The 15,388-nt window shown below is 35.6% G+C and overlaps 1 protein-coding gene across 1 annotated transcript in view; it reads right to left on the bottom strand.

Annotated features, from left to right (window-relative positions):
* Positions 1–1,788: 1,788 nt before the first annotated feature.
* The window catches only part of IFT74 (intraflagellar transport 74), a 36,726-nt gene continuing 23,126 nt past the window's right edge, over positions 1,789–15,388 (bottom strand). The window contains exons 12-17 of the mRNA XM_085043441.1: positions 13,404–13,501; positions 12,247–12,373; positions 8,308–8,471; positions 7,613–7,738; positions 5,155–5,215; positions 1,789–3,518 (exon numbers count right to left, since the gene is read on the bottom strand). Of these exons, the coding sequence (XP_084899567.1) occupies positions 3,403–3,518; positions 5,155–5,215; positions 7,613–7,738; positions 8,308–8,471; positions 12,247–12,373; positions 13,404–13,501 (692 nt within the window). The 3' untranslated portion in view covers positions 1,789–3,402. The remainder of the gene's footprint in view (positions 3,519–5,154; positions 5,216–7,612; positions 7,739–8,307; positions 8,472–12,246; positions 12,374–13,403; positions 13,502–15,388) is intronic.

Genomic DNA, 15,388 nt, shown 5'->3' with positions numbered 1-15,388 from the left:
CTATTTGATTGAAGACTTTGAAATTGAAAAGCTTCTTTTTATACAATGTGCCACTGAAGTGGGATGTGGAGTGACAGTAACTGTCAAATCTGGTATCCTAATGCCTCATTGGCATCGTTACTGAAGGGGGACCAGGACAGGGAACTTTTAACAAACTGGATACACGTAACTCACGCAGCTTGTTGGGAGAGGTAGCCCATGTGTAGAGAGGTAGCTGACTAATGGTGTTACAAGGTCATTCCTGAGTACTTTTTTTTTTTAATGGTGATAAGGGAGAGGCTTCTTAATATTGAAAGACACAAAATGTCACCCCTACCTTCAGGAAGAGCAAGAAGAGTGAGCTGGGGAATGACAGACTGGTCAGCCTCCTCTCAGTCTTTGAGAAAGTTGTGGAGCAACTTAGGCTGGATGCAGTTTCCAGACACATGAAGGATGGGAAGGTGACCATGAGTAAAGAGCACATTTTTATGAAGCAGAAATTACACTTAACCAACCTAAGAGCCTCGCACAATGAGGCAACTAACTCAATGAGCAAGGAGAGAGGTGTGGATGTTGTTCACCTTAACATAAGAAAGGCATTTGACAGTTTTCCGTTAAATCCTCACAGATAAGCTGACACAGTACAGTCACATAAGCAGGCTTGGAGCTCACCACATGGTCAGTGGCCTGAAGTCCATCTGAAGGCCAGACAGTAGTGGAACACCCCAGCCATGGATATGGGGGCAATACCATTTAACCTTTTCACCAATGACCTAGACAATGGGTCAGAGTTCAGTCAGGAAGCTGCAGATGACACAGAGCTGGGAGGAGTAGCTGATACAGCATATGGGGGCACTGCTGTTCAGGGGGACATAAACAGGTGAAGCAGGCAGCCAGGAATGTCACAAAGTTCCACCAAGATACTTGCACAGTCCTGCGGCTGTGGAGGAACTATCCTGGCACCCATACAAACTGGGGGCTGAGGGGCTGGAAACCTGCTTTGCTGAGGACCTTGGGACCCTTCTTGGTTTACATGAAGCTGACCAAGAGCCAACAATGCACAACAAAATAGACCAGCAGCATTCTGAAGTGTGTTAGAAGAGTATTGCCAGGCAGGCTGAGGGAGGTGATCTTTACTTCTACTCAGCCCTGGTGAGAGGTGACCAAAGATGTTTTAAATATCTACACCCCACAGATGCTGCCAGTTAATTCATGTCCTCTCAGCCTGAAGTCATAGCATTAAAATGGGTGAAAGATAGAGATATCTCTCTATCTGCCTGGATAGAGAGAGACCTGTGTTACTGAATTACTGATGTAGACACAGGGCTTCAGTGAAGAAACATTGTGTGTCTAGTACTTAAACCATATTAGAAACAAAAAGAGTTAAAGAAACATAGAAACATAAAGAGTTAAAGAAAAGGTGATTTTCACTGAGACTTGAAGAACTAGATAAGGGTACAATTTACTCAGCTCACTACTGGGAGTAAGTTATTCATCTTCCAGAGGGAGATTAAATACCTGCTGCATAGCTCATCACCTACAATCCATACAGTTCTCTCCAGTCATGGGTACTATGACCACTATCAAGGACCATAAGGATGAATTGTTAAGAGAAAGAATGAGTGGTGAGATTTTCAAACAGAAACATGTTACCTGAAGATCTTTCAACAGAACAAAGAAAAGAACAGCATGCTGGAGAAAGGGGTTTCATGACAGGCACCTCCTGGGGAACACAATAAAAACCTGTAAATTTTACCATGCTCTCTTACAGAATCACTACCAAGAAATAAAACCTTCCCCTGCCCTGAGTGAAAGCAAATTCAAAGCAGTCTGTTTATTCAGTCTGCAGCTTTTTTCCATTGTTCATTACAATATGTTATTCTAGCACAAGTGGAATTCAGGAGGCAATCTCTCTGGCTGATGGTTTGACTGGTGAGAATATTAGACTTCAACTTTATCTCTGCAAATAATGGGCTTTCTCTGGAATAGCTGAAACTCTGACAGGAAGGAAGAGACTTTAGTGGGAATTTCCCCTAGATAACAGTCTTTAGTTTATAGAAATCCTGTTCTATTATCTCTAAATATTATAAATATATAAAACAACCATTTACTCTGCTGAATTTGCAAACATAGTGCTCTCTGCACAAATACTCAGTAATTTATCTTACAGATTTCTTTATACTCAAAACGACAATGACAGATTTGAAGAAATTTAGTGACAAAAATACAGAACTATTTTAATGGACTTGGCACATTTCCTAATTATTTCTCTACTCCAGTTTTATGAAGTGAGGTGCACAGTCTACCTTTTTCTGGAAAACTTTTCTAAGCTAGCAGAACAATTATAAATCCAGATCCCACTGCTTTTTAGTAGTTTTTTTGTAAAAAGCTAATTCACTGTCCAGTTAAGATTTTTATCTATAGTCAACTGTGCTTTTTCTCTTTGATCAGGACTGCCTTACAAAATACCAGGTGAAAGAAATTATCATTATGAACTTGATAAATACATTGCATGTATAATGTCAGGGAAATACAAAAATGGAAATTTTGTTTTATTTAAAAGTTTTCTGAAATTTTTGTATGACAAAACACATTGTTATTTTCTATATCTGTTCTGGTTTTGTTCTATTTTGAAATGCTGTATTTTTGTCAGAGGTTCCATATGACACTGCAGCTTGAAACTGGAGGGAAAAAAACATTGCTGAAAATACAAATAATTTTCTCTGCTATTTCCTTTACTGGTGAATACTACAGCAGTAAAATGCCCCATACAAAATCAGTGTTACCTATGTTTCACTACTTTTTATCACAGTTCTCTCTTTATAATTACATCTTAAAAAATAAGGAAGGTAATTCTCTGTTAGGAAATTAAAATTTGCTGGCATTTGCTTTGTTGTAAGATTTTACACTGTGAAGCAATTTTGACTTTAAAAGACATCTGTCATCCTTAGATGCTTTCCTTATTTGGTATAAACTGCTATCTATATAGGTTTGGTATGTTGATATAACCATTTATCTTATTATACACTTAATTTGAGATAATGCATATGACAGCCTGTCAGGCAGTCCCTATTCAGGGAAAACTCCTGTTCCGTTTGGCAGAGGTAGGTCTACAAGGCAATTAGAAATTCAATGGGTAAAGTAGACTAAATGTCACATTGGAGATGCAATTCAGCAACGGGCCTCAGTAACTCATTGGGCAGTAATTTCTTTTTGTTTATACAAGTTTCTGAAATTCAGATGTTTATTTCTAAAAATTTTAAACAGTGCAAAAGGAGGGATAGTATTAAAACCTGAAAAAATAATCTTAAGAATATCTGTCACCCTAGGGGTGAGTGAATGATCTCAGTAGTTCAGCTTTCCATGCAGTCTTTGCACATCTCTCATTGTTGGTCCATTGGGGCAGGAAGGAAATGCCTGGGTTCAGGTCTTGGTGTTCTGTAAAGCTTCTATGAGAGCTTTGTTGTATTCTCTGACCAGCTTTCTCACATTCTTCATTATTGGCTGGTAGTCACTCTCCTGACTTTTTGTTGCTATGACTGATTAAAAGAATTAAGGAAACAAACTGCCAGTATAAATACAAGCATAATTACAGATCGCAAGGGAACCACAATACCGTACATTTCCTTCTGTGAAAACTGTCAAGGGATGAAAATAGTGGAAAAAACTCAGACTGGGGCTAAGAGATTTACATTAACTTAGTAGCTACCATCTCATGACAAGCACTGTAGAAAAAAGAAGAGATTACATACATGCCTGAGTCACTTTTGCTTTCATATATTTATAGGCAGTAAGTCCCTCATGAAGGACCCTGCTTATTGTTACACTGCAAACCAAACCATTTCAAGGCACTCAACTATGTCCAGCCATACAGTCTGGCACTTTAGAACCCTGGCTATAAAAGCCTCAGCCCTTTTCTGTCCAGCAGCCCAAGCAGAGATAAGTACTCTGTATAAGGGTCTGCACTTGGATAGGCAATATTTCATACCAAGTTAGGAGATACTGTAGTATCCTGATAATTTTTTCTCTTTGTTTGTCTTAAAGTCTTTTCTGTTGAGAAAATTTGTGCTTAAGAATATTACCTTAATAAAATATTTCTGTAAAGCCTCCTTCATAGAGGAGGTGGCTCCAACTATATTACATCGTGCAAGACTTTTTTCAGACGTTTTTCTAAGAATCAGAGCACTTACCAGATTTGAGAAATGGGGTATTTGGTATATGAAGAAAACAACACTATATGTATATGTATGTGCATATGTATACATATATCTATATGTATATGCATTAATTATTAAATATTTTATAATCATAATAATCAGTATTATTTCTCTGATGTCTAGGCGATCACAGAATTGTCTAAAATATAACCCCATGCCATTTTCTGATATATGAAGGAATATTCATTGTCCAACACTCTACAGTAGATGGTGGGGTCTAGTTTTGATATTATCTTTACCAATTGTATTCATACTGTAATCACATAACACTGATTTTAGAGATTTCAAATTTTTTGTTTCTTAATAATTTTAAAGAAGTTTATTGCAGTGAATTCACTGTCCCTAGAGCATAAAATAACAGTGCAGCTTGGTGCTATTCAGATCTCTATCGTAACTAAGGAGAAAAAAAGAAAATAGTATCAGATGAAAAGAACCATCAATTGTAATTAAAACAAACTTCATTGCTTTTCCCAATTTCAAAAACTATCTTATGAAATTCATTTGCAAATCAACAAAAAATGGTTTTGCTGATATAATTACTGGAATACAACTCTTTAATTTGAATGACATAAAAAGAAAGCTACAAGGCAGATCCCCTCCCCCAGCATGTTTTCAAACAATGCTACACTGGCAGATTAATTTCAGATAAGACCAGACATATGTGAAGATGAACTTTGTATGAAACCTAGTGGCAAAGCTATGGAAGATGGAAAAATTACAGACTGCAAGGCAAAACTTATGCTTTAGGATCCTGTAAAATTGTTTCAGACAACACATGCAAGTTTTACTATATATAATACCAATCAGCTAACCAGACATTTGCAAAGGACTGCCTTTCCCCTCCTCCCCTGTCTTCTACTGCCCATTCCGTCCTGTCTTATTCTGCTAGAGGAAACAGACTTCTTCCTCAATTAATACAGTGTGTGAATTTAACTCTACTTCTTGAAGAAAAGGATACACTCCTTCATCATAAAGTTATTTTGCTCATGGTGCTGCCACTTCCTCTCCAAATTTGTAAGCTGAAAACACAAAAACACAAAAAGAGCCAAAAATGAAAACGGTAATTATTACACACATACTTTATACAAATAATTTTGTATCAGTACCTTGTACTCTATCATCTGATAAGATCAAAGTTATTTCACATTAAAAAACACAGAAATGAGAAACAATGGCAAAATGTTTTTAAAGCTGCTGATGATTAACCTGCACATATAATTTAGCACTTCATAATCCATCTGTATAAAAGCAATGCATGCAAGTGCAGTGAGAGATGAAAAAATCAGATGAGAATTCAGGACTTGGCACGTAAGGAAGTTAACACACAAGTCAGAAGTAAAAAGGTGAACAATTCCGGGAGATACTAATTCTCATTATGCTTCATATCATTCAGAGGATCTCTTCTTAGAATCAGAAAGATCTAAAATCACCAAAGATACAATATTTCCTGACACTGTCTTGGACTTTGCACTACACAGAAGAAACTTCCTTACTTCCATAGTTAAGTTTCCTGTCTGATGCCAGAAGTTGTGATAAGAACAGAGCTGCAGTGAGAAGATTGTAGGAGTGTGGGTTCAGTGCTGGCACTTCTTCAATACTTTCAGCATCAACAGGAAACTAATGTGGACATTATATCGATGGCTGCTTCCTTACAATACAATTTTATATTTGTTTTTCTGATGCTACTGTTCAAGGTTCTGCATTTCAAGATATGAAGATGTTATTTTTAAATGTAAAACTGAAAATCATTCTGAGACTAAACTTTCAGTGGAAACTAAGGTAATAAATTACCTTAGCATTCAGAAAATCTTGCAGTTTTTTTACTTAGAAGCTTATTCTTAAACTGGAAGAGATGAAAATAGTTGCCACAGAATTCAAATCTTAACAGTAAAGAATCAGTTATCTAGGGTACTGGTTCACAGCAAACATGACGATCACTTGCTTCCAAGACCAGATATTTCTGACCAATTAGAACTTCTATTGTCCTCTCTGCAGACACTGCTGCACACAACACAGCCAGTAAAGGAGCCCACAATGGAAACGCTTACTCTCTTATACACAGAAAACATTTTTACACAAAAAAGTATTTTTAAACCTTGAAGGTGTAAATCTTTTAATCCCTGAAGGCCAGTTGACTTCTTGCAAAATTGGCCAAGTCCTCCACATTTATGAACACTACTTGTACTTTAAAACAATCGATGTATGTCAAACAATGAGTTATAGGACATACCATAATTCAACCTCATGATATTTGCACTCAGGACGTAAAAAGTAAAGAAACAGATCCTTTTCACACACGTTAAAATATAACCACCAGACCTTAATGAACTGAAGAAATGCTGTACAACTACTATTCTATATAAAATGTTAAGCCTCGTTATGCAAGTATCTTAACACTAGGTATCCATTTCTGATTTACCTCAACTCTGGAATTTGATCTTAGCATAAAAGATATACAGCTTTGAGGATTTATATCACCACCCTAGAGTGATTATAATAGTCCTACGCTACAAATGGACACATATGCCTCAATCAGAGCTATGCCTTCTCATCTGCTCTACGATGCTCACGCCACAAGAAAGTTGACTTAAACATGAAAAAGATGACCTGCAGCTTTTAATTGCATTAGAAATAAATGACAGTTCTAAAGAACAAATCTCTCAACAACCTCAAGCAATAAAAAACAGAGAAATGCATAAAACCAATCAATTTCCATTTCCACCTTATTTTAAGGTTATCCATTTTCCTTGTGTGCATTCAAAGCTATATGACAGTAAAGTTCAGCTGCCAAAATGACAGCAATTTATGGGTGTTTATAATGGAAGAATCAAAGCTGCTCAAGAGGTTATAAACATCTTCCCTGATTTACTTTTGAAATGTAAATGTACATATATACCAATGTTGCTTTAGGAAGTGTGAACAGACCCTAAAACTTCAGTGGCCTGCAAGGAGCAGAAGAACTGGAAAAAGGAAAATGGAATTAATAGCACAGATTTAAATAAAAAAACTTGTCACCATAACTTAAAAAAGAAAAGGGATCTTAGCTAATTAGTAGTGACTTCTTTTTTTCCCTCTGCAGTTTTTTTCTAAGTTGGTGCTCAAACTACTTAAGCAAAGGGAGGGCAGAAAGTGGAGAGTTCTGAGCAAGATTAATACAAACACTTAAACAAAGGATTCACATACTTTTTAGCTCAGAATGGTATCTGCTAGTAATCCAAAGCTTACAAGTCATTTGCTGGCACAATATTAACTTTTGCTTGAAAACAGCATATACAGCTACAGACTTACAAGAGATGACTTAGAAAACTCCCTGAGAAAGAAGAAACAAATTCTGTCCATACAATGGTTCAAGTGTATGAGAAAACCAAAACTGAGGAAGAAACAACTGAAAGGATAATATGTAACTTAATCTATACCTGAGAATGGGTCTCATTGTCTTGCAGCTCCTTCTTTAGTGTCTCATACTCTGTATTCAAGTTCTCCATTATTTTCTTAAAAGCACAGCTGCGTTTTGTTAATTTTTCTTTGTCATCCTGGAGTTTCTAGTTAGAAAAAAACCCAACACAAACTGATTAATAGATGAGTTTATTTGCTGTAGGCTTCAGGGAAATTACTTCTTCAAGTTACCTTTCAAGATGCCACTTTTTTTCCTTTCAGAACAAGACCATATGCAAATGAATAAAGAACTCATGGGCTTTTCTCTAGCACTGCATGCTCTATCCTAAACACAATACTTAATGACTATAACCAAGTTGTATGCTTAAACAATACTGTATGATACTAAGAATTTGTAGGAAATTCTCTTTTGCTTGTGTTCGGTGTTAGATTGAGAAATTCAAAATTATGGGTAGTCATAAATTACATCAGAAGAATTTAGCTGAATCGCTAAAATAAAGTGGGGGGATTTTGTGGAAGGTTATCAAAAGATACCCAGCTGAATACCTGCTACATGTACCCAGTTAATAAAATAAGCAAAGTAGTATTTGGATTCATTTGCACTGATGCACAAGCCTGCTTTTCAGCTGTCAGGAAGGACTCTCAACCATAAAACTGCATTCCCCTCCACTAGCTGCCCAAAAGCACACAAATTCTGTTTCATTCCTTTTGTTACCTTTTTCTTTTCTTCTCCTGATGCTTTCAGAGCTGGCAAATTATTGTAGATCTCCAACTCCGCCTTTGTCTGTTCAATTTTGTCTTTAAGAGAAGCTAGTTCACCAATCATCTTGCCCTCCAACAGTTCCATCTTCTGTAGGTCCATCTGCAGTTTTTGACTCTCTAGATCACCAGACACACAAGCTCTAATTAACAGTACTTTTTGTTTCATAATACATAGCCCATTACATAGAGGTTTAAGCTATATTTAATATAGCCAGCTCCTGAATATCCTTCTCATTTTGATATTCACAGGACTTTTAATATGAAGGAAATAAAAAATTCAATCTTCACAACCATTCCACAAGTTAGACTCATACATTAAAATAACTGTATTTTAACCCATAAGTGAAGAGTAATGACAATGCGCTGATTTTCTATATCACAGTGTTTCTATTTTTAATGTTTATAGCACTGTACAATTTCAAATCTTAAAGCAGTGGTGATAACTTACAAAAAGTCTATTGCAGTGATGCAGGCAATTTGAAGAAATACTTTTATTAGATTTTAGCAGTATGTTATCTTTATTTATGCTGCTTGAATATGAATAAGACTTAGTTTTAGGAAAACAATTAGCCAAATTTGCTTTAAACATTTGCTTTGTACAGGAAAACACTTCCATATATCCACAGAAAGCAAGTGTCACAGCTTACAACATCAACATGTCCTACAACATACAACACTTACTCCTGAGACTCCATTAAAAAAAGAGCAGCGACACAGATAATTAAAGGAATCAGAACTATAGGTGGATTCTTACAAAAAGAGAACTGTAGAGACTGAAACTGTCCAGACATAAAATGTGCAAGAGAAGAAACAATAAAGATACACAAAATAATAAAAATATACTTTGACTCGGTGTTGGGGATAAGTTACCTACCCTGAATGGGGAAAGACTAGATGTTGGCTGGACTTATTTTGGATGGTTTCATGACCTAACTTGTCACTGTATTTCACTCACATTCCTGAAATATTAAATACATGGCTACATCTTACGTGTCTAACTCAGAAGGATGCTACAAATAATGCAGTTTTTCCCTACATTCTGAAGCATCAGGCAACCTGAGCTATTGGGAAGGACGAGACTGCACAAAAAACTTTCCTTGGCATAGGTTTGCATTTTGCTCACACAGTAAGATTTGTGCTGATCGGCTGAAAGAAAGTGTAGAACATTTCCCCCCCAACTTAACCAAGGAAGTGTAAGTCTTCAAGGCAGAAGAAAATAGATGTGTCTGTGTGACAGGAGAGTTCACCTTTCAAAAAAGTGTGGGTATGGTTTCCTCAGTGAACATATATGGCAAAATATCACCTGATCAAAACACTATCAGAGCAAGATTTTGGTACTCATCTCTCTGCTTGTGTGTTTATGCTATATGCTGATTTTTCAGAGTGAAAAATTTGCTTTTATCAACATTTTTGGCTTATTACAGAGCACCTTCATGATTTCTTTAGGAACCTTGAAATAAAAAAAAAGACAAGATTTTTGTGTACCATTTGCAATTATCCTGAGGAATGCTGATCCATAAGGTAAGATTAAAAGTGATCTCTATGTGTGAAGAGCAGTTACATAAATATGAAAAGTTCCCACGCCAATTACAAGAAGGATCTAAAATCCTTCTTTGGAATATGTTGGATTCGATGTAAGTAATTCACAGTGTGCCTTCCACTGAAAAGGGCTCAAGAAAACACTGTCTCTGTGTCTACAGAATTTCATAACTGCCCAGAATTTCACCCTAAAGTACTTGTTACTGGTCAATGACAGATTGTAAACCACAACTGAATAAATCACAGCTTTCATCTCTTGCTCCTATAACACTGTGGTGTAAAACAAACGCTTAAGCACATCAATAAATGAGAGTTTTAGATCAGAAATAGCGAAAAATAGAATTATAAAATAAATTCAGATTGGAGATAAATAGCAGAAAACTACTACAGATGTTCATGAGGATTTACCTAGGTCTTATCACTGCATTTTTATCTTTTATATAGTTGTTCTAGTATCTGTATTTTGTTATTTAAAATTAGACATAGTTGAACATTTGAAATTCATTTTACATGTAAAAAGTAGTACCAACCTAAATGCCAAAAAGGCAAAAAAAGAAATTCTTTGACTGTTCTGTCTAAACACTGACAAAAACCATGATGAGACTGCAATGAATATTCCTATCCATTCATATTTTCTGGAGAGAAGGAAAGAAACTGGAAGGGGCAAATTTCATTCTTGACCAGCAGCAGACTCAAAGAAAAAACCTCAAAAACTGAAAAAACCTCAGAATTCTTCCAGGGGAAGAGACAGGAAGAGGATGCAGCCCAGTTCCTTCTGATAGGCCACAAAGTTGCAGTGTCTAGCATGCAGTGTGTACACAGTGGCAAATTCTCAGAACAAACTACAGTGACCCAGGGAAATGTTTTTGGGAAACTATGGCATCAGCACTTTTGTTTACTCTTCATGGTTTCCTTTTCTTTTTTATTTAAGGATACTGCTGGTGGACTTTTTGTATCTTTGTTACACCAAGAAAATATGGAAATCTAGACTTTTATAACAAAATAATCCTGAAGATGACTGCACTATAATTGAAAGGTTAGAAGAAACTTCAACTGTGCAAACTGAGCATTCACTGTATTTCTGAAAGAATCTTGTTTATTACACTATCTGTGAATCCTAGCTGTCTGACATTTACTTTGGAATGATTTGTCTGCTGAAAATTACGTGCTGTAACTTCCTTCTCTTCCCTTGCAGAGAAAGGAATACGTCTTTCAATAATGCCTCCATAGCACTATGTGCTTCCAAAACATCCTTATATTGCAAAATAGCCAGAAAAGATGCTTATATGAAAGAACAGAAAGTCATATTTCAACTTTTAATATATGGCCCAGAAATTTAAACCACTCTACAACTGCAAAAAGCGTATTTTCAGACAAGCAAACACTAAGTGTTCAAACACACAACAGAAAATCAATTTCTCTAACCTTTTGAGCCAAACAACTTATTTGTGACTTTGAAGTCACAATACCGGCTCCTATTTTGAAAATTACGATGAAGTACAGCACATAATAGCCTTCCAATAAAATGATTTATAGCTCTTAATTCCTGCCCCTTCCTTTCAGCCAAGCAAACAAGGAAAGCTTTGCTGAAGCAATAATGATATTGGCAAAGACATAGAATTGTGAGGACAATTCTACTATAAACAGTGCAAATAAAGAACTAAATAGATACTTATTATGGGAATGAAAGAAAACTACTGTCTGCTTTTTGAAATTACAGAGAGCATCCTGAAGATGCTTACATTAATGTTAACTATTTGACTATAGTATTCACTTTGCAGAACCAAAGCCTTGGGGTCTGAGAGCTATTCACTGTTATTGTCAGTTAATTGCCCGTGATATATATCCCTTTGGAAAAGCATAAACCATAAGTAAGTGATACTAAGGACTACATTTAGAAATAACACATGGTTAGCTAACTGTCGAAGGCTCTACTTCAGTTTATTAAATATTCTTTCAAGATCATGAAAGATCTTATTTTGAGGTGAGTATTAGTAAAACCAAATTCTAGCTCAATTCAACCCCTGCATTAAAATACACTTGTTTAATATGTATCTGTGCAAGGAAGATGATAATTTTGTGATAATAGTAAGATAAGTATATAGAAGTATGCATACTTATTATACATATAATATACACTATATAATAGATAACAGATAATGAATAAATTGAGGAAAATAAATAACGTTACCCACAAGCACTTCAATTTGCGAACTTGCCACTGTATTTTAATATTTGTAGATCACTTGTTGTTATCTAGTATTTGGAAATCTTCTACATGTTATCAGTGTAACAATGCAAGTAGTCTTTATTATTTTAAGGAATTAATTGAAAAATTCATTGCTGATCTTACCTGTAATCAGATTCTTAGCAGTGCTCTGTGATTTCTGCATTTCATTTGACTTAAAAGTGAGGTCTTCCTGCATAATCTTCAGGTCTTGATTGGTAACAGATGAGATTTGTTTCATATGATTCAGATTCTGTGTGTTACCAATAACAAAAACATGCTGTATTTTTGAAACATCAAATGGTAACTGGACAAGCAAGAAACTTTCCTGTCCCATGACATCGTCTGTTATTTGCTTTTTCTACTACTTAGAAAAAGAAAGACTTAGAATACTGAAAATAGTCTGAAGTGATTTAAATGTGAATGACTTTTATTCTGCCAGCTTCCAATAAAAGATGTACTGACAGGCCAGCACAGATGAAATAAAAATGCAGCAAGTATAAACTGTGCTGCAATATAGGTCTGTTGTGAAGTAAATGACAGTGACTAAAATATACCTCATGGTATATTATACTATACTGAAAGAGTTAGTAGACAATTAAAATAATCTTATATTACTCAGATGAAAGTTTTCTGTAACATAAAAAGATCCATGGGAGCTAAAAACATTAAAAGAAAAGAAGTCTTGAAAGTGAAAACAATGGCAGACTGCAAATGGGAACAGTTTCTGAACTGTTCCATTGTTCTTTTATAGTATTTACATTAAATATAACACAGCAGGGTATTTCAGACATACTTTTAGCAGATTGGAGGGACAATTGAAATATTTTTAATTAAGCAACACTAGTGACATAACATTCATGAACTGAGATTTGCAAACTTTGGATAAACAAAATATCACAGTCATTTTATTTACAGTATTTGGACAAGCTAATCATTATTAATGTGAGTTATAGCAGAGATGAAGAGTTATAGAAATTATGCAATTATTTCTTTGTTCTGGTCACAATATTACATACCATTCAAAACTCTTCACTCAGAAAAAAAAAGAAATTAAACCATTTTTTTTAACTACAGCTGTGCACGGTTTAATGTTTAATCCTCTTAAGAGACTATTATAAATATAAATATATAAAATACAAATATAATACATCATATATCATATATGTCATATATAATACATAATATAAATATATAAACCCTATCATCCTTCTTTATGCAGCTACTCTCCTGCTCCGTGCATCTAAACTCCTAGCTTGTCAAAGAAGGACAGAAATGCTTACCCTGCTCGACTGCTCCAGGAGTGCAACAATGTTGGCTTCTATTTGGGCCTTTCGTTCAAGCTCCTGATTCTTCACATCTTCAAAAGTCTCAAGAAAACCTAAAGATCAACAAATACAAAAAGAAGGCCTTACTTGCATGTTGAAACAACGTTGTTTCTAGTCAAAACTTTGAATTAAATTGCTAAGCTGTACAGTTTCAGATAGGTTACTTAATTTTTTATTTAAAAGCCAGGAGGTAGAGACCTTGAAATTTGTCAGCTTATGGGTTGGAATGAAAAGGAGAAGAATCCTTCCAGTGAGACACATTGGACATGAGGCCACCACCTTCCTGTACAATGTTTAGGTGAGGGTTGCCACCCAAGAAATGCTTGTCCCAGCAGTTGTTGGTCTTTATTTTACTGAAAGCTATCAACATGGGCTACTAAACAAAGGAAACAAGTAACTCTACTACCTCTAATGGCCTGGACTGAATGCCAAACACTGCTAAGGACTTGAGACCTGGTATCACCTCTTCTCTTCTGAGTGATGTCCCTTAGCTACATGTCTAATTTATGTTCATTGTAGTAATTGTCCAACTGAATCTGACATCACAGTTGCAGTGGTGGTAGGCACTCTGTATTCTAGGCATACCACCACATTGTATTTCTGGTGACGGAGATATTGAGAAAAAACTGCTGGACACATCACACGAAAGTTAGAAGTCCAGCAAAATGCCACACAGAGCTCTAAATAACAATCATTTCTTTCCCAAAAGATCATTTCTCCTCGTGAAACATGGCTTATACACAAAGGAGCACTCGGAACCCTAACAGTTTGCACACTTTCTAGCTGAATGAAAAGCTGGAGAAGTCCTTGTTTGGGCAAGAAGGATTCAACAATCATAGAAAAGCATTTTCACACGTTTATAAATATGAAACAATAAAACTAACATATATTACATCCACAGATATGTACGTAATTCTATAGAACTGAACCTGCAACAGTGAAATTAAGACCTCAGAACAGCAGCTATGTGATTTGACTAGTGTTTTTCTTCTTCAGCATTCTGGACTTTTTAAGCATTTTTTGTTTCAAACCTTTGAATTTATTTAGAAACATGAAGCAAGGTCCATATTTACATCTAATCGCGTTGCTTTTTGGCAACCAACTTTTTCATCACACTTCTCTGGCTGGCCTTGATTCATCTGAGGATTATGTATTTCACAGATTCATAAAAACTCTTGAATGTAAGAGACTGCAGGAGCTCATCTAATTAATTCACCTCCCCCAGGATAAAACCAGCTGTATGTCAGTAATTCAGATACTTATCTGTACTCTTCTCACACACAGCTCCTGATAGATATTCCACAATCTGGACAACCTACTTCAATGCTTGGTAAGTTCCATTGTTAGGAAGTCTTTACTAATGTCCTACCTGAAATCTTTATGCAGCTAATGGTATATTACTCCTTTTCTATCCTCCACATCTATATAGAGATACATTATTTGCTTATTATTTGAAACAGCCTTTTCACGTGTTTGACAACTGTCACAAATTTTCTAAAACAAAAGACTCATTCTTTCATATTTCCTTGCAGGTCTTGTTTTCTGCATCCTCCAATCAGTTTTCTTCAGGACTGACAGTGCCTTTCTTTATGTGCAGAACTAGAGATAGTATTCCATCTGAATTATTCAACGCACAGGGAAAAAGATTACTTCACATGTCTGACAAATTACACTCCTATGTATACCTACTATTGTGGTATTTCCCATGTTAGTCTGATACTGATCAGGCATGTTCACTTTGTCTTTCTCTCTTTCTCACTCTAACTCTGAGCCACACCACAGAGTTGAACTGCTCCCTACTCTGCATTTTTGCTGTTGATTACTTTGTACAAGTGTAGAAACCTACACTAAGTCAGTTTCAAGCTTTTTCTAATGAATTGCTAACATAATAGAAGTATACTAAATTCTAATCCTGTCCTCCAACATTATTTCAGTTTTTC

The sequence above is a fragment of the Lichenostomus cassidix genome, chromosome Z (genome assembly GCF_008360975.1).
Source record: "Lichenostomus cassidix isolate B80296 chromosome Z, HeHo_3.0, whole genome shotgun sequence".
Lineage (NCBI taxonomy): Eukaryota > Metazoa > Chordata > Aves > Passeriformes > Meliphagidae > Lichenostomus > Lichenostomus cassidix.
The sequence above is the reverse complement of the archived record's forward strand: the minus strand, read 5'-3'. Positions and strand labels throughout refer to the sequence as shown.